The sequence below is a fragment of the Pagrus pagrus genome, assembly GCF_965226575.1.
Source record: "Pagrus pagrus genome assembly, chromosome: 1".
NCBI classification, from domain to species: domain Eukaryota; kingdom Metazoa; phylum Chordata; class Actinopteri; order Spariformes; family Sparidae; genus Pagrus; species Pagrus pagrus.
The window spans coordinates 12716168-12735656 of record NC_140185.1 but is presented as its reverse complement, the minus strand read 5'-3'; the positions used below and the strand labels follow the sequence as shown (position 1 = coordinate 12735656).

The following is a 19489-nucleotide window of genomic DNA, read 5'->3' as shown; positions in this document are numbered from 1 at the left end:
GTGGATTTTTATTTTTATTTTCTTACATTCAGGTAAACATCTTTCGGAGATGCTCCACTGAGCCCCAATAATAGACCAAGCAGAGCCGCTCAAATTTCAGGAAGGGATCTGATATAATGAGACGACCGATCTCTCCATGCAAACACAACAGTTTCAAAGTTCATTAGCCTTGTCTGGTGAGATGCAGATGCCATGCATAATACAGACTGAACAAACACAGACATCAAATACTTTGAAAACATACCGTACATACTGAACAGGCAGCAGGAGGGCAAGATTTGTATTTGAATGAGGATCACACAGTGAGCAGCATTTAAACCCTCAGTGGCAAACACTTCACATATGGATCGAAACAGTGTTTATTTATCGTGGCTAATTAAATTGGCAAATATGAATTGGATTTATTTACTGAGGTGCAGCAGTGTCTTTTCTCCAGATAGCAAGGCAGAGGTGTTGAAATAATCATATGCGGGACAGCGAAGACGACAAAGTCTCAATGAAGGCAATCTAATCAATCAATCAACCCGAATGGAAAAGGATGCAAGAGATCTCTTAAACACCTGGACAGTCTGACAGTGTTGCATTAGCAATTACTCCAGTCCATCTGCAGTGCATTGCCTTTTAATGTAGCAGATGCTATGCTGAGTGCCTCTGGACAAAATTAACCTCTGATGAGTCTTAATTGTAAATTTTATATTTGAGCATTTGTGTGCTTGCATATTGTGTTGTCCAACATGGAAATAAAGCCTAAACTGAGATGATAACGTGTGTGTTTGTGTAATCTATATTTCACTGAGGCTTATTTCTGTCCTTTTTAGCACAGGATTGCACAATTCCCCCTGCTTCAAGAAATATTTAATATGTATACTCCCAACATCAATGACAAATGCTTTGATGCAGCAGCCAAATCCAGGCTTGCTTTATGCTCCCTGGCTGTAGATGTAACAGGAATTGAGACCTGAGTGTTAAAATGCAGCAGTAAGGTGCAAGGAAGCTGAAAGGTGAGGTAGAGGAAGGATAAAAACAAAAGTGTTGGCAGTGTGTAGAATAGAAGACACGGTGTTAGTGCTGTTGAGCCTCTTAGGACTGTGTGTGTGTGTGTGTGTGTGTGTGTGTTTGTGTGAATAAACAATAGGGGAGATGCTTATCACTGACCTTGGAGCAAGTTATTCTACAGCTTGGAAGAAAGCGCAAGCACAAGTACTCGTGTTCTCTCTTTGGTTACTTCAGAGGATCTCATCAGGCTTCAACTTTTCCTGCTGTAATTTGTCTTGTACACAACTGACTGTGAGACTTATTATGAAGTCAGTTATGTTCTGGTTTTAGTGGATGAGTCACAGCACAGGAGTAGGGGAATTATTCAGTAGGTGCGAAAAGTCTTTCTTACAACCAGCGTCGAAGCTTCCACTGAGGACACTGAGGTCATTGTCTAGTGTATTTCTTTCTGGGAGTAAGTGGGTTTTAGCAACCTGGGGTGAGCTTGTGTTCTACAACTCAAAGGGGAACTCCACCAAATTTTGCACATCAAAGTCTGTTTACAGGTTTTGAGGAGTACTACTGCATATGTAAACAAGGTTGTATTGGGTCTTTTGTGGCAGCGTGAAATCTGATAAATTGCCTCAAGTTGGTTGGGGCTAAAGACCACAAGTTGAAAGAGAAGAATTCTGACGGTCTCCAATGAACTGTCAGTGGTAAAGTTGTATTGTGGGTAATGTAGGTGCCAGGTTTTGACAAGAAAAAAAAATGTGCGTGGTTAAAGAAATTTGATACCCTTTTGTATTTTTTGAGAGGGAGAGCTTTCTGACCTTAGTATTTTGAAATCCTGACTATGCCTTGCTTACAATTGAATCTGTCAAAGACCAAAGAGATCGTCATCGACTTTTGAGAAAGACCTACTCCTCTTGCTCCTACCATCATTACTGGGGAGCCTGTGACTGCATTCCAGCAGTACAAATACTTCAAGATAAACACAGATTTTATAAATGAAAAGGCAAACCAGAATCTCAGAAGTGTTAATGCCAAAGTGTTCTACACTTCTCTTATTGAATCAGTTCTTACAATTGCTATAATCTGTTGGTTTTGACTTGACGTCACCCATTGGTTTGTAATCTACCGTTTTGAAGCCATGAGTTTGATATTTTGCCCATTAGCAACTTGTTTTTTGTCGGAAGTGACAATAATTCGATGAGAGGGTGGAGCTGGGGAGGATATTCTGATTGGATCTGACTGAAAACCAGAGGACATTTCATGGTTGCAACTAGTCAATCACAAGGATACCAGCCTAAAAGCATACCCTGATTTATCATCAAGTTTTCTCTAAATGGGACCATAATTTACTAAATGAACATCATGCTGTAATGAAGAAGACTTGAAACTAGAGATTGAGAGCATAAACTCTTTTTTCTAAAATCACCATCATCCACCACTAACTCTTTTAGCAGTGGATGATGGTGACAATGACAGCGGTGATGCTGGCATTAACCTGGGCAATTGTGTCTATTTGTGTATATGCTGTGCGCGTACTGTATGATGGTATTGTATTGACTGCTGATTTTATTCATTGATGTATTTATGAACATTGACTGCTGCCTATAAGCCAAGTCAAAAGCTTCCCTCTATGATGCAGCAGGATGCAGCAACTGGTACAAAAGGCAATTCTATAATACCACACATCAACACTAACAGCAGGGAGCCTCTACTCGAACGCTGCAAGCCTTGATTTTTTTCAATCATCAATCAAGCCTCATCAGACTCAACTCAGTGAATCAAACGCCATCACCGCACCCTGAAATCATGCATTAGCGTGCACATTAATACACACAAACAGCTCTGAATTTGACGCCTACACAGCTTGTACCCACCAATCCAAAAGCGTGAAGGCGCTGCATGGTGTGGACATGAGAAGTCTGAACACCCTCCCCAGGGCTCTGACCGCACACACAGAGTTCAGGACAGCTCAGTCAAAGGAGGATCCACACATACACACTCATAAACACTTTCGTAGGTTCTTTGCATTCCCTGCACAGATGAATCACTCATTGAGAGGGGGTATCACTTTCATGCTTTCCATCTTTCTTGTTTATCACACTCTCTCCTTTCTCCCACTTCGCTCTTGCCCAACCAAGTCTTGCCTGCATCACACATGTCATGCTCCTGCACATTAAGACTGAGTGTGTCTTCAAGCAGGCCTGTACAGGCTCCAACAGCTCCCCAAACAGTCTTTATTCAAGATTAGAAACACGTACGGTGCCCCATTCATTCACAGCTTTTATTTTCATCCCTGTTGCTCACAGACATACATACAGACAATACTTGGCGAGTAACACCCATCCAAACTGCACCCTCCAAACCCCCGTTTTCCCCTCATCTTAGCTCTGAGTGACACTGAGTGAGGAATGCATTCTGTCTTTGGTTAAAAGCAACAAAATAAATGCAAATGAAGTTTTCATTAAGAATTGTCAAGCAAAATGAGGATGTTCCCAGGATAAAACCTTTTTGTTTGTGAAGAAAGAATATCAATGAATCTAGTATAATTAGGGGAAATGGGGAACTGGTTCTTCTTCCCCTTTTCCCACAAGCGTAAAAAGCATGTTGGAGACATTGAAATCCAGTGAGCCGGAAGACAGAGTTTGGCATATGAATTGAGTGGAGGTGGAGCGAAATGTTTTTCTAGGTGTCACCACTCACACCTTGAGCGTGCCCCTTTCAGTTAGAGCCCTATGTCTCCGCTGCCATCATAATACCATCAACACTCATGGAAATCTGCTCAGATGGTGCAAAAAAAAGGGAAAGAAAAAAAGTAAATCCATAAATAACGTTGGTCTCTGAACCATAAGAAACCAACATGCTCACCAACTGAGCACTTCACACTTTGGTTTCTTCGGTATACACTCCATCTGTGCCCAAGGCGCAGAATATGCAATGAAACACTCACTGTTGCACCATATTTCTGCCTCCTCAGCACAAGCAGAGTTGAGTAAAATATGCATTTCAAACATATTTTATTTACATCTAAAGTAGCAAAATCAAATTCCACCTTTCAAAGGAAATCCTGTAAAGAAAATATGATATGCTAGTCATCAACTAGTGACAGCAAAAAAAGGAAGACTTGAGGGCAAAAGGGGCTCATGGGAACATCGATATTGGAATAAGTTTTTCTAAAGCTATTCTCTGGAAGAACCTTTTCAATAAACAGGTGTCAAGACAAATGGCCTTGAATATCAAAACTCAAGACTAGCTGGACCGTAACAATCTGGGATAAAAACTTTCAGTCCCACTTTTTCTGCCCAACCCGCGTGTCTGATGAATACAGAGGTGCTCTTAAAAAGATTTCCCTGAGGCATGGGGAGCCATCAAAAAAAAAAACTGAGAGTCAACTCTCTTTCAGGGTTCAAACGCTCTATGAAGCCCAATTTAACTTTGAAACATGGGGACGTTTTAATATGAAAACCCAAAAAGTGCCTCATGCATGCTCACTCGGACGAGCACCGGCAGATGAAAGGCCGATGTGTGGAGCACACTGGTCCCTAACTGACGTTATCTCTATCTGTAGAACCGCAATGAAGGAGACATGGACAGTGAATGTCAATGAGGGAGGGGAGGATAAACAAAATGCTCTCAAGCGCATTCTCACCTCTTTTTTATGCAGATTGAGAGAAACTGCAAGAGTGATGGATTGTCCACTGCACAAACCTTTCAGTGCTTTGAATGAGGCACTCCCCAGGTAGTGAAATCCCCTGCACAAAGCAGCTATTTTTTGACTTAAGTGTGAACTTTGCCATGCACATCCACCCTGAGAGGTCTACATAAGGAGTACATACATCTTATATCCTCAGGGTAGGACTGAGTAATACACCCTGGCTTTTTGAGTCTTTTTTTCCCCCACGGAATAGTTCCCAGAAATATTTTAGTCTCCCCAGCTACCACCAAATTTCTCACCATAAGTTGGCTGACTTTAACAGATAAATCAGAAAATTGTGCATGTTCTCATTTTGTTACTATTTTCTTGGATAATGTACAGTACATTTAAAAAAAACTAACAAAAAATAACGATAATACACAATTCACCCCCTTAAGTAAAAAACAAAAGAAGGGCACAAAGCCAGCCACACAGAGTACTTATCTTCTGCTATTTGGTATTATCTCTTCTGTGTCTAAATGGTGCTAGGAAGCATATGGTCACCTCTCTTACTGCTGACCAGATGCAGTTGCTGCTTGCAGTGGCAGGGAGGGAGAATCCACTGAAAGCAACCATTTAGGTTAGTTTTTTTCCCTATTGTTTGGTGCAACATGAGTGCACTGCGCTCAGTGCTTTATCTGCTGAATTCCCCTCTGCACTGTGACTTTGGGGATAGAGGCTTGCATGCCTGATAATGTGACCTGGATTAGTTTTAATCAGACTCAACAACTATAAGAGAACACCACCAGAAGTGGCAGAACTAGATTTCAAAAGTGCAGTCTCTTTTTCCGTTTTAAGATATTAATGGCATTCCAGAATGATACACTGCTTACACACAAACACAAACATTATATGAGTCAAAAGTTCAGAGTTAAACCAAATTGGTAGAAGTCATGTTTGGTAAGATCTGCCTGCTACGGTGGAAACTACTCCCCTCCAGGTCATTGGTTCTGTTTAATGCAAAGCTACTCTTGTAGTGAGCATTAGATTACAGTTCCCTGCCAAAACACAAGAACACAAGCATCATTTCCATGCAATTGTGCTCTGCACTATGAATAAGTAGAATCCAAGCCCTGGAGATAGGAAAGCTTGTGGAAGAATTTGGATGTGTAGCAGCGAGTCGCTGACTAATGACTTGATTGTGAAGTATTACGAGTTGCAGATGATGCACATGTGCATGATTTGTAATTTTGCCTTGTTACATCCAACACCACACTGGTTTAATACAAATCGTTTATTCCACTTGATTGGTGTAAAGGATAACTGTCGCACTATTTTACATGATAAACACCACATTTTTTTAAAAAAACACCTAATTTACTGCAACACTTCGGTGAAATTTCAGTCTCAGGAGGCTTTGACATATATTTAAAGTAAATCCCACATACAACTGTAGTTGTTCAGGGCAATTCAACATTTTATGAGATCCTAAAATTATGCTACTCACGTAGAAGTGTATACTTTAGAGCAGATGGTAGCAAGGCATCTATAAAAACAGAACACTCAAGCTGATTAACATGTCATGCTAGCGGCCTCATTCTCACCACCATGTTTTTATCCTTCGGGTCCAAAATGAAAATGAGCGCATTTAAAAGAAATCTCTGAGGTTGTGTATGCCCTGAGCAGTGAAAAATCATCAGTGATGTGCGGATGCCTCACATATACTGGGAGATGCACTATGTACAGAAGTTCAAGTAGTGGGGGGGTCTGAGTGCAGGATGGGGAGCAGTGGGCTCGAGAACACAGATGAGTTAAGCGAATTGGGAAAGTCATTATGCACAAAGAGTTTATCTTCATCTGCTGACTCCAGCAGTCAATTATCACTCTCATTAGAACACAGTAATTGCACCAGCCAAAGCACAGTGCTGAAACAGGCTGAAAATGGTTTTGTACAATTGGACAGTGCACTTTAATTTGAATTTCTAAATGCAGCTTCATTGTAGTGAAGAAAATATCCCCAGGTATTTGGAGTTATTCCAAACACACTGAGCAGTGGCACACAATCTGGCATAGAGACAAAGAACACCCTGTGAAGATATGTTTGTACTACATATAACGTAGTTAAAGAATTCATTAACTGAGGAATTGGCTATTTCCTGTCTGTATCCACTTAACAGGTATTTTAATAAGTTATATGCAGGTGACTTTGCATTCGTCTTACAGGGTGAACACTGGCTATTTCTGGCCCTCTCTTGGCCATAAATTGAAGTATTACTGTCAGTAAAGAAAACTGACCATGATTGTAGGGTACAGCTTTTACATAAGCATTGATATGGTGACCAAATAAAGAAATCCAATAAAGTTACAACACATTGTCCACCTTGCTGAATCTCCAGTGTAAAAAACACATTGCAGAGACCATTTAAAGGAGATCTAAACAGAAAAATCCTTGTCAACGCCAACCTCCAGCGATGACAAATAAAGCCAACCTGTAAATGCCAAAAACTGCAGTTCCTCAAATGGCCACTTGAGTCTGTCTCTAAAAGTGAGTCCATTCTCATATACCCTCAAATGCCCATGATTTTGATCTCTATAGTCAACTTCCCTGTTCATATAAGGGGGGAAATTTTTATACAACTCACTTATTGACTCATTTATTTGATATCTACTCAGCTTTGATTGCAAATTAATTAGACTCAGTGTATTTCACAATTAGAAGAATGGTTGAATGAATGAAAATTAGGGTTTAGAGTTAAAGGGTGTGGGCGCTTTGAGTGACAGCTAGCCAATAGCAGTCTAGCTAGCTGTCAGCAACCAGGCTTTCTTCAGCCTGAATCAGCTCCACCCACGCTACACCTCTTTGGGATCTCTGGGAGTTTGGCAAAGTCAGGCACTGCCAAGATGGCAGCTACCACACTAAGACTAACAATGGGTGTTGTCAAAGAGACAACAGTCATGTTTTATCCAGCCTATGATTCAAGTGCATCAAATCATGATTCTGAAGTTACTTGTAGTGAAATGAAGACTTTGTGGAAACTGCAACAATTCCATATTTACATGTAGGCTGGTATCAATAATCAAACATGAGTTGTTTTAATATCCAATATCACTCACTGTGTTTCAGTGTCACAGTATCAGTGTCACAATATCAGCATCCAACAACTTCAAAACTAACAGCTTGTTTTGAGCTGGTAACTTGTGTACTATGAACCTTGCATCTGTGCACAACTTTTAATTTATATTCAGAATAAAACCCATGCTGAAAGACCATATGTCACAAACACTAGATGGATTCTAGAAACACACAAAGACAATTAAACGCATGGGTGTACATTCCCACGCACACACACAAACACACACCAGGCACTGAGGTGTCTGGAGAGTAGAGATAGGGCTGTCTCCATCAGCTTCTACACCCACCCAGAGGACCTAATCAGTCAGTGAATACACGTAAAATGCAGGCTGTCATCTACCTCCAGCCCAACAGACCCCCTGCCGACACTTTTCTCCTGCCGCCGTCCTCCTGAGAGAAAAAGAGATGGATCTTTCTCTGCAGCTCCATCTGCAACCAACATTTCCCACATCATATTTTCTCAGCCGTTGCTCTGGTGCGTCCTGTTTTTCTGTCTCCTTTACAGCCTCATCTTTGCAGCTGGTTACAGCAGCTCAAACACAAGTCTTTCTTTTATTAAACAGGATTTTTTTAGTTATTTTCCTTTTTCATTCCTTTTGCTCTGAGGGTAGCTGAATGTTTTCATTTTTCAGCTCAACATATGATTAATGCACCTCAGTAGAAATGCAGTCTCCCCTTTCTGCTTTTATCTACAGTCTCTCAGCTTCCATTCCTCCTCACATGTGCCAGGGACGGATGGAAATCAGGGTAATGGAAGAGCACTGTGACCCTGACCCTGCTTCCAGGTCAGAACCATTCGTCATGGCAACTACCCTGGCATTCAGCAGCAAAGCCACACATAATTGGTCATAAGGGGGAAGCGCCTGCACCTGGATATGTGCATACCGACATGGGCTTGGCTTAAGGTAATGTCTGCACTACGGTGCATACTGTAAATCTAAACACTGTTTACATTTGGAAATGGGAAATAGTAAATGGACTTGCATTTATGTAGCGCTTTTCCAGTCTGCTGACTGCTCAAGGCACGTTACAGAACTTGTCAAATGCACCCATTTACACACATACGCACCAGAAATACCAGAAACCAGAAAATATTCACATTAAAGAAGCTGGAAACTGATCATTTTGATTCTCTGGCTTAAAAAAAAAACGATTAACACTGACTAATCAAGTATTTAATCAGTTGGCGATTAATTTAATAGTTGACGACTAAACGATGAATCCATTTATCTTTGCAGCTCTAGTATTATAGCAGTCACTGTGTCGCAATTGGGCCAAAGAGCTTGTTACTGAGCAAGTTAAACTTCCAGCTTCACTGATATTGTGCATTATTGTCAAAAAATATTTATTCACGGTTGTTTCTGTTGTCAAAAAATGGATCAAGTACAATGTAGTGATTTGTTCGCAGGTGATAAGTGCGACCTGTTACCCTAGTCGAGCAATAATTACTGCAATTCTGCAGTGAGACAGTCGATCAAATCAGTAATGTATGCTCATGAGGATGTCTTGACAACATAAACACAAGCACAGATAGGAGGCACCTGTATTGTGTGACAGGCATCACAAATATAGTAGAGTGACATGCTCTTCACATTATGCCTACGCAGTACCTGTGTTTGAGCTGACATATCACCATCTTTAAACATATTTATTTAGTCCTACAACAAATGAGGAGTTTCGGATATTTAGAAGAGGATTGTATTTTAGTTTTTTGGGTGTGTAAAATGTCGGCCTTGTTTGTCCTTTTTGAATTTTGCCATTTTGTTGTGGACATAGTGGAGAATTACATGTACACACTCACAAACAAAAGATTACATTTTCTAAGAGGAAAACAATGGCATGGTTGATGTATTTCTTTCAGGGGGTTCCTTGGAGAATGAGGGAGATCTTTTCTGTTGTTTTTGAGATTTATTACTGTTTGTTTGGCATTTGGGCACTTTATGACTTGGATGCAGCCACTGTGGAACTGCAAAATGGGTGAGTGCAAGAGTGAGTGTGAGTGCCAGTGGGTGTGTTTGAGAAGTAGGGAGGTGGAGGGCTGAAAGGATAATAAAGAGAAAATGGAGGGCCGAGAGAGGTAGTAAGAGACGGTAAAAAGAAAGGACAGGGGGTTGATTAAGAGAGAGAAAGAATAAAGAGAGCAAGTCAAAAGAGAAAAAGAGTGAGAACAGAAGGAGAGTAAAGGTAGTGGTGTTCTTTGGGTAGTGTGAAAAGATACACTGAACAAGAAAGATGAGTGTATGCAGGTCAGTGAGTGGTTAGACATCATCTGATTGTAGCTGGAACCAGATCAGCCTTTGAGATAAGAGTTTTTTTGTTTGCCTTGTGCGTGCGTGTGTGTGTGTGTGTGTGTGTGTGTGTGTGTGTGTGTGTGTGTGTGTGTGTGTGTGTGTTTTAATCAGGGTCAGTTTAGTACACTGACACAAGGTGACATGGACTATGTGTACAAAAGGAAACTTGTTCTTTCGGATGTCCGGGTATGCTAAGTCTGGGTTCACTAGTTTTACACCCCAATAACCTGTTTTAAGATTATTTCAGAGAGTTTTGGTTCCTAATTGTGCATTGGAAAAACAGGCACATTTAGAAACCAAAACTGGCTGATAATAGGTTTATGTAAATGTTAATGTTACAAAGAGTAAGACACCGCTCTAGGGAAATATGATACTGAAGTCTACAGAGAGTGAGTTTAGTTTTTGGTTTGTGAATTTTGAAATAATAGCAGGATTACACAAAATGTTCTTTGGTGAGGGGTTTTGCTGCCGCTTTCTTAAATGTCGGGATTTTATATTCTCATGTTCTGCTGTGGAAAGAGACTCCTCTACCTGTGTTAAAGAAACAGTTAAAAGTAATGATATTTTTTTCTCATGTTTCTATAGTTCTGTTCCTCTTAAAAATGTAACCAGATGAGGAAAACTAGATTTCTTGTTTATATGAAATGTTAGAAATCGGGTAATTGCAGGAAGCTGACAGTAACAAAGCATAAAGTAAAATAAAAGAACAAAGCATATTTTTTATCAATGTGCTCAGGACGTTTTCTGGCATCGACCATTGGGCAGAGGGTGTGCAGCCCTCAGCCTATAACAGTGCAAGGTGTGAGGACTGGACCAGTTGTCAGATTGTAAACTACTGATATTGTTAGGAGGCCAGGGAGGAAGGGCCTACTTTGACTGTTGCATTTACAAACCACAACCGACAAATCCTACTTGTTTTGCCTTTGGCCTTTTTGCCTCCCGAGACTGTGATTTCTGGCCAACTATTTGAGCAGGAGGCTGGAGTATGTTTGCTAACCTGAGATACAGGAGATAAAGTGTTTACCAAATGAAATGCTGCATTACTTTGAGCAAACAGATGTAGTCATTTTTATATATTTGAATGCAGAAATGTTGCATATCATATTTTAAATTTTATACAAGACAATTCAAAAGCACCACAAACTAGAGGACCTCTTGACACTACCCCAAACAAACACTGATTATGATGAGTTGAATATATTTAAGTCACAATGATATATCTTACATTTAGCAAGCAAAACATATTACAGTGGCCAGTCAGAGTTTATGTAAAGAGTTTGTCAACGCACAGAAGGGCGATGCACACCTCATCAGTCTCCTTAACAGGACTAGAATTACTGCTTGTGCTTCAACAAACTCATTGTTTTCTCATTATTTAAAAGTTGCTGCATTCTGATAATATCCAATTAAACACTTACACTGTTAATGATAACAGTATATGGCATATTACATTACATATGCATTAAAGTTTAGGTTCTCTTGCAAAATTTACATTTCCTTCATCTGAGTCACTAGAAGAAGGATCCAATTAACGAGGCAGAATGTGTAGTCATGCATAAAGAAGCATTTACAGAAAATCTAGCTAACCATGGTGGCCTCAGTGCCCGTGGACCAATAGGTTGTTTTATCCCAGTTGGAAGTCTTTATCCACGTTTTGGTTGACATCCCTTTCATGTTGTCAAAACATAGCTGACGTTTGAGTCTTCGCAATATGTAAAGATGCCAAATAAATTAATCTACTGTATGTTCTACAAAGTGTCTCAGACAATCCCACAACAGGCTATCCATGCAACAGTGACGCAATGATCCCTTTTCACATTTTCAAGCTGTCATGTCCTTGGGGGATGCAACCCCCCTCCCCAAAAAAACAGATTAAAATACATCAAAAAAGGGATTAAAGAATCTGCCGACACCCCTAAATCCTTCAAAGGGCGTCCGACTCTATCAAAGGATGAGCATGCTTAAATATGAGGTGACACACATGACACATGAGGAGTGCTGGTGTGGAGTTTATAATTATTACTACTGTGAGGAGGGAGAAATTAGATTTCAGTGAAACATGATATCAAAGCAAAGCGATAAGTGGCTTTGGTTATCTTTATATAGCACAGTAGCCTATAGGTGAGAGAGGCAGAGGGAGAAAAACAGAGATACACTGAAACAAAAAGCTGATATATTTGAATAGAGAATTGTCATCTACATATGGAGGGGTCAGACAGGAAACGAAACAAAGAGACTGATAGATAGTGGAAGAGAAGGAGAAAGGGGCCAAATGAATTCTCCATTTTCTCATTTGGGGGTTTCCCTGTTAAGCGGTGGTGAGGTGGGGCTCACCTCAAGCAATTCTTCAGGAGTTCAAAGCGTGCCGGTGGGAGGAGGGACGGCTGTGTGGGGGCACGGCAGACAGTTAAGATGGGATTTCTCATTACTCGCGTCTCGCTCCGTGTCCTGGCTATCACTGCTGTATACCGCTCGCTCGCTCTCTGCCCTATAATTTTTCTCCCCCTCCTTTTCTCTTACAGAGACTCAAACTGAATACATAAGATTGGGCCCCAGTGGGCCACACTCCCCCTCCATTTCTTCTTAGTCTGCTTGTGTTTCAACAGTGTCTGACTGTGCACACACAGGCTAAAACACACAGAGGCAGAATGTATGACAAAGCAAGACCAAAGAAGAAGCACAAGGCAGAGAGAGACGGCACCATGTGCACATGAATCCGACTTCAAAGCTCCATAATATGGATATGTCCAAACACCCAGAATACCTTATTTTAATATTGGTTTAAAGTATAAAGTGTGCGTATATGTGTATATATGATCACAGAGCATGAAATTAAACATTCAGGGATTATTTGATGTTTGGAAGTTGGACTACATTAATCTTATTGTTTTAATTTTCTATCATTGATATTTTAATGTACATTTTTTTAACTAGTTAATTAGATGTTAAGGCTATGTAAAAAAATACAATAAACTCAAGCACATTGTATATCAAAGGCTACAGTTACAGTGTTGTCCAAGGCTAAAACTAATGATTATTAGAACTGTCTAGTAATCTGCTGATTATTTTCTTTTAATTTAACTGTTTTGTCTCTATGATGACAAACAACAATGAATGTAAATCCCAGATTCCCAGACTCCAGGGTAATGTCTTCAAAGATCTTATTTTGTCTGATCAGCAGTCTAGAGCTGGAGCAATTAAACGATTAGCCAATCGAAAGAAAATTAAAGGCCAAATATATATCATCGATTGGTCATTTAAGCCATTTTTCAAGTAAATTTACTGATTCAAGCTTCTTCAGTGTGAGGGTTTGCTACTTTTATTTGTCATTAATGACAGTAAAAGAAGTGTCTTTGGGGCTTTGGACTGTTGGTTGGTCAAAGACGCAAATTTAAAGATGTCACTTTGGGCTCTGGGAAATTGTGAAGAACATGGTTCACAAATTTGACATTTTATAGACTAAACTTCTAATCTGGAAAATAATTGACAGATTCAGGGATAATGAAAATAATCATAAGATGCACCCCTACAACAGTCCAAACCCAAAGATATTCAATTTATTACATTGTACAGTCAAGAAAACATTGAAGTCTCACATTTGAGAAAAATGACTAGAATGATTAATCTGTTATCATAATAGTTCCCATGTGCCCTGTGTAAAACTTTTCAAGACAACTAGAGAGAGCCTGGTAAGGCAAGAAGTGAAGCTGAGGCGCGCCGCGACGAGTTGATAGTGATCATGTGTGGAAGTGGAGGAGTTTCCTCGAGAAGAATGAGCCGCACGTCTCTTCGCAATCAATCCCAGATATTACCCCGGTATTTGTCAGATATGCTCTCTGCCACCCAGCCACCCGTGACTCATTCCGTCATTACATCAGAGAGGTCACGCCCACTCCGCCCCCGCCTGCACCGCCGTTCCTGGGTCTGATGGCGGCCTAATGGCCTGCTCTCTCTACACTGCAATTAACCTTTTTATTGGCCACCTGCCAGCCAGCTGGAGATACATCAGTGGTGGGGCATGTGTGTGTGTGTGTGTGTGTGTGAGGAGAACCATAAACGCAATAGCTTAATGTGTTCAACACTTGTGTGCTCGTGTGTGTGTGTGTGTGTGTGCATAAGCATAAGCACAATGGTTGAAGCTTTTACATCTATGAATTTCAATGTGAAAAGTGTGTCAGTGTGTGTGTCAGTGTGTGTATCTGTGCCTATAATAGCTGACAGTTTTCACCTGCTCCCCTCTTCAAGTAGGAATTGATTGAATCTAACATCACATCATGGTTGACCCAGTCAGATCCCACTGGCTGTGAGGCTGTCTGATAGCACAACTCTTCTTGGCACAGCAAGTGAAACAAGTCCCCTCTGCATTAGATATCGATGCAGCTTTAGTGACACATATTGATGAAGCGCCAGGATGGATTGAAGATGCATGCATACTGTATATGCAGGAGTAGTTCAGGGTAGTTCTGCGAGAATGATAATTTTGATCAAATGTGCTTCTGCTTGAGGTGATGAAATAAGTTTGTTGTATTGCCAACTGTTATTGTCTTCTTGCACATTTTACTGTGGTTTATTGTACATCTGATCTTTTGTAACCAAACCACTTCCACACCAGAGAAGTCGCTCCCCTTTTTGGAACCACCTCGTCTCGTTTTCAGACATGCTTGTTTTTGCTGTGTGTAACGGTATGACTTACCTACCATTATCACAATATGAATTGTTTTTAATCATATTAAAAAAATGAACCTGTGTTATTGAGAAAAATATGGAATGGCACACAAGTAGTATACACTAGACATCTATTTTTGTTTAAGGTCAGGAGCATTGCCATGGTAACCATGGGGTCTGCCATCACCAAAGATAATTTATGGGAAGGCTGAAAATGGAAAAAAAACAAACAAACGTGCCAAAAGCTGCAACAATAAATCAACTAATAAATGAATCGCCAACTATTTTGATGATCAATGAATTAGTCTGAGTAATAATGCTCTGATTGCATTTTTTCCTCTCTGGCAGTAAACTAAATATCTTTATGTTGTGGACAAAACAAGACTTCTGAATATGTAATCTTTGGCTTTGAGAAACACTGATCAACATATTTCACCATCTTCTGGCATTTTATAGACCAAATAACTAATCAATGAATCCAGAAAATAATTCACATATCAATTGACAATGGAAGTAATCATTAGTTGCAGCCTTTATTATTTAAAAATTAGAACAGGCAGATATCTTCCTCTCTGTTGCTGCTGGATCAGCAATACATGAGGCAGCTGTACCAAGTAAACAAGTAATTATTACATCTCCAGGGTCTTCGCAACTGTTAAAACTTTTACCTGAATCTCTAAGCCCCTCATTAGGTCTGTAAATACTAGACAGAAGGCATAACAAGTGTAGTTTCATCTCTCACAGTTTAATCAAAGCCTGTCCACTGGTGTGTAAGATATCACAGATAAATACGTAGAAATATTATTTGGCCACTCTGTACTGAAGCACTGTGTACCTACTGTATGCTTCTAAGTTCTGATATAAGTTGCGTCTGAGAGATTACGTCTCCCGTGCAGTTATAGACAACTGAACTCTTTGAGGGAGGAAGCAAAAAAATCTTCTCAATCTCTCTGATGGTAATGTGCTGGCTCATTAACTTGTAATTCAAAAGCCTATGAAAAGAAACAGAATCACAGTCAGACAGTTACTTCACACAGGCACTCAGTATCAGAGAAGCTTATACTGTACTATCCCATTGTCAACAAGAGGCCTCTCTGGAGCGTCTTAAAACCTGGCAGAGCACTGCTGAGCAGAAGAAAGCACACAGTAAATGCATTCTGTGGCTCCTCCAGCTGCAAATTGAATTTCGGGGCACGACTTGACTCAAAACACCTAATAATCCCACGTCACTTGATGTTCCCCAACTGAACAAGGTCACATTGTAGGACTAGTGATGAAAAAAGAAAAAAAACAGGCCCTTTTACAAGCATTTATCCAGTAGGGCAAAGCATTCAGGCTCCGGCGAGGTGAAGGAATTTACAGAAGCAAAGTACAAATGGTTCAAGCTATTCAAGGACAAAACACAATCAGCAAGGGAAAGCAACTACAGAACCTTTTCATACCTGTCATGTGGTTGTGCATTTGCAGCGAAGCCAAGGAGAAACAACCATTTCAAGGAAAGAAATATTTTACATAACAAACTGTAAATTGTCCTGCATTGTTTCTTAACAACTGAAAACAATGCAAGAATGAGAAGAAGTAACAAGGATTGACAGAGAGGTGTTTCATTGTTCTTTAGATGCTAAATAAATAAAACTGATTTGATTTGATTTGGAATTATTTTGATACGTCTAATTTATGTGTGATTTATTCTGTACGACATGCATTTTACATACTACTGTTATTTTCCACTTACATTCATACAATTATATTCAGTTATTGTGGTTCATTAGAACCGAGAAGAGCTAAACTAGGGGTTTGGTGAGGTCAGTAGTCCTTACAGATGTTTTTTTTAAACTAATCAATCAGCTCCATGTTGTACACATTTAAAATGGTAATTGAGGGAGGTCTCACCAGCCAGGACAACCAAAAACACATGTGTACAGGTGTACTTTTAACAGTGGTATTAAGAGAATAGAAGATATGGCAAAAATCAATCGGTTAACTAGACTGATAGATCTGGCAGCCCTTACCTGCTACAGACAGACGGGCCGTGCGGCTGGAAATGGATCCCAAGTTGTCTATCGTGGCGACGCACTGATAGGTCCCCTCGTCTGGCTTATTGTGCTTCGAGTGGACCACGTGGTTGAAGAACAGTGAGCCATCGGGAAGTATGTGTCGTCTCTCGTCTGAAACCAGGCTCATGAAGGTGCCGTCTTTCTTCCACTCGATGCGTGCCGTCGTAGCTGCGTCGCTGTGGGACGAGCAGTTGAGCAGTGCCGAGTTTCCCCGGATGGCCAGTGTGTCCTGGGGCTCCACTGTGAACCAGAAGGGGCTGAAGGGCTGCGCTGCTGAACCTGGAGGGGTAACAGGAGAGAAAAGAACAGAGACGTTAGCTGGATGTGCTACACGGACTGTATGCAATGTTTAAGAACAGGACCACTTAGGCCGAAGAGCAATAACCCAAATTAAATTCTTGGTGCTGTCGAACAACTGATCTGTTCCTCGGTCACTGCAGCTGATGCCAATACTGATAATAATAGTTTTAAATGTAATGCCAGCATGTGTCTACTTTTCATCAGTTTTTAAGGCATCCATTTGATGCTTGCTGCAGACGCTGTCATCTGAAAACCTTCATCATGACATGTTGTGATGTACAACCTCAGTTCCAAAAAAGTTGGGACACTGTAAAATATAAATAAAAACAAAATGCAATCATTTGAAAATGAACTGTGTTCACTGTCAGCTAGTGTTACCAAACCAATGTGGTAATATCCTTTATACAATCATGTGTTTTAGAAATGGTGAACCTTGCCAAATCCTTGCTTGTTAACGACTGATTCTTTCAAGGATGCCCCTTGCATATCCAAGAGGTGAGGTAAACCATTAAATATATCGTCTTTGTACTGCTTTTAATTGAGAAAATGTCAAAAAGGATTGGCAAGTTATCACATTCTGTTTTATGCGGCGCCTCAACTGTTAAGGAATCAGGGTTGTACAACAAAACATGAGCAAAGTGCATGTAACTGCTGTAACAGATGAGTATTTGATGAGTATTTTTAGGATTCAAGAGAGCTGTAAAATGCTTACTATTACCCAGGAATACACGGAACTACCACTGTAGCTGCTCTTAGAGTTCAACCACATGGAAAGTGACAGCGAAATCACATCTCCTCAGACGTCATTGACTTCAATGGCACATTCTAAGTCACTCTCACAAAATCTGCCGGTGGCTCAAATGAAAGGACACTACAGGACTCCAAATACTCAATGAAATGTTTCCAAAGCAAAACATCTTTTTGTTCATTCCATCTTTTCAGCCGCTGAGCCTCAGTCTATCCCAGAGACTCCGAGAGGCTTTTCATTATGAAACCACAAGCCCCGATGGAATTGGACGAGAGGAACTGACAAATTTAACCCAGTCTAGCCTCCCTGGCAAGTTAATATCACGTCTTGCTTTATTATAAGTAGAGAGTGCAGAGGAGGAGTAAACACTTTGGAACGCGGTTGCTGTTTCCTTTCCTCGAGCATAAATGGCAACATCGCACTGACATGGATAGTGCCAAAGTCAGAGTAAGTGCAATTGCTTTGCATTTGTCCTCATCCATTATTCAAGAGCTCCAACCCTAAGAGTCACACAGTAGTATTGTTTAGATAAATAACACCAATTATCAGTTCTACAGGGATGGAGGGGAGCTCGAAAAATAATTAAGAGGGTATGAAGGTATTTTAATAATGCAGCGAATGGAGTGAAATAAGTGGCTGAATGTTAAATGTAGTTTAAAATATGCCTGCTCCCTTCCAAGGAAATGGCAAGTCTCCAGGGGAGAGAGAGAGCAGAAAGACACAGAAAGAGAGGAAGACCGAATCAGAGAAAGAAGGGGGAGGAAAGAGAGATGCTATGTCAATGGTTCAGCTATTTAACTACTCGGGAGGTAATTTCTCTACCTTGCGGCGCCAAGTCTCTAGTGTGATATCCAAAGAGAGGAGCAGTGTAATGCGTGGTCCATTACAGTGGCAATATGGCTGCTTGTCCTCAGTGCACTTAGTTCTCTTGGAAGCGCAAACAATTACAGAAAATGACTGAATGGAATAGATATTTTCCACTGCCACATGAGGGAATAAAAGGTAAAACAGCACAGCATTCCAACGACGATGTGCAATCGTATTCACACTTAATCACCGATGGAGAGCAGAAATAAGGGAAAGGGAAAGGAATGCTCAATGGACAGTGTTGGACCTTGGCCACTCTGATGCATCAAGACAAGATCAATTAGCATGGTCCCTTTTCAAAAAGCTAAAATAAATACATATATCCTTGTGTGACTGCTAGAGCGCCATTTTTACAGAAGGCAAACTGTCAAACTGGAAAGTTTCAAATCAGATTTTTCCGCAAGTAATGTGCAGCTACAGAACTTAACGAAATCTGCTGATACAATGAAGTTCAAGTGCTCATGCAAAGAGTATTTTATTTTGAAAATCCCTTCAGGCAGAAGTGGGTGCGAGATTCAAGTGACTAAACAGAGGAAGTAATAAAATACACCACCTCCTAAGCCAGCACAACATTTTCAACTGTAACTCTTAGCAGTAAGCGAGGGGCTTTAAATTAGACTGAAGTAAGCAGCTGATTTCAGGAAATCAATAAATTCAGAGGGGCCTAGTGTACATATTGGGCAGTATGTGACAACAGCAGCAAATGTATTTTACTGATGGTGTAGATGACAGATGGAGAGAGACCAGAGTGGAGTAGCAGTGGGGGGAATTTGTCAGTCCTGCAGACCAGAGGCACCATGGCATGCTTAA

General features: G+C 40.5%; 1 protein-coding gene across 12 annotated transcripts in view; it reads right to left on the bottom strand.

Annotated features, from left to right (window-relative positions):
* The window catches only part of neo1a (neogenin 1a), a 174181-nt gene that overhangs the window by 96791 nt on the left and 57901 nt on the right, over positions 1 to 19489 (bottom strand). For all 12 annotated transcript variants that reach the window (XM_084352135.1, XM_084352141.1, XM_084352137.1 and 9 more), the window contains one exon: positions 16720 to 17043. In XM_084352135.1, coding sequence (XP_084208261.1) covers positions 16720 to 17043 — 324 coding nt within the window. The remainder of the gene's footprint in view (positions 1 to 16719; positions 17044 to 19489) is intronic.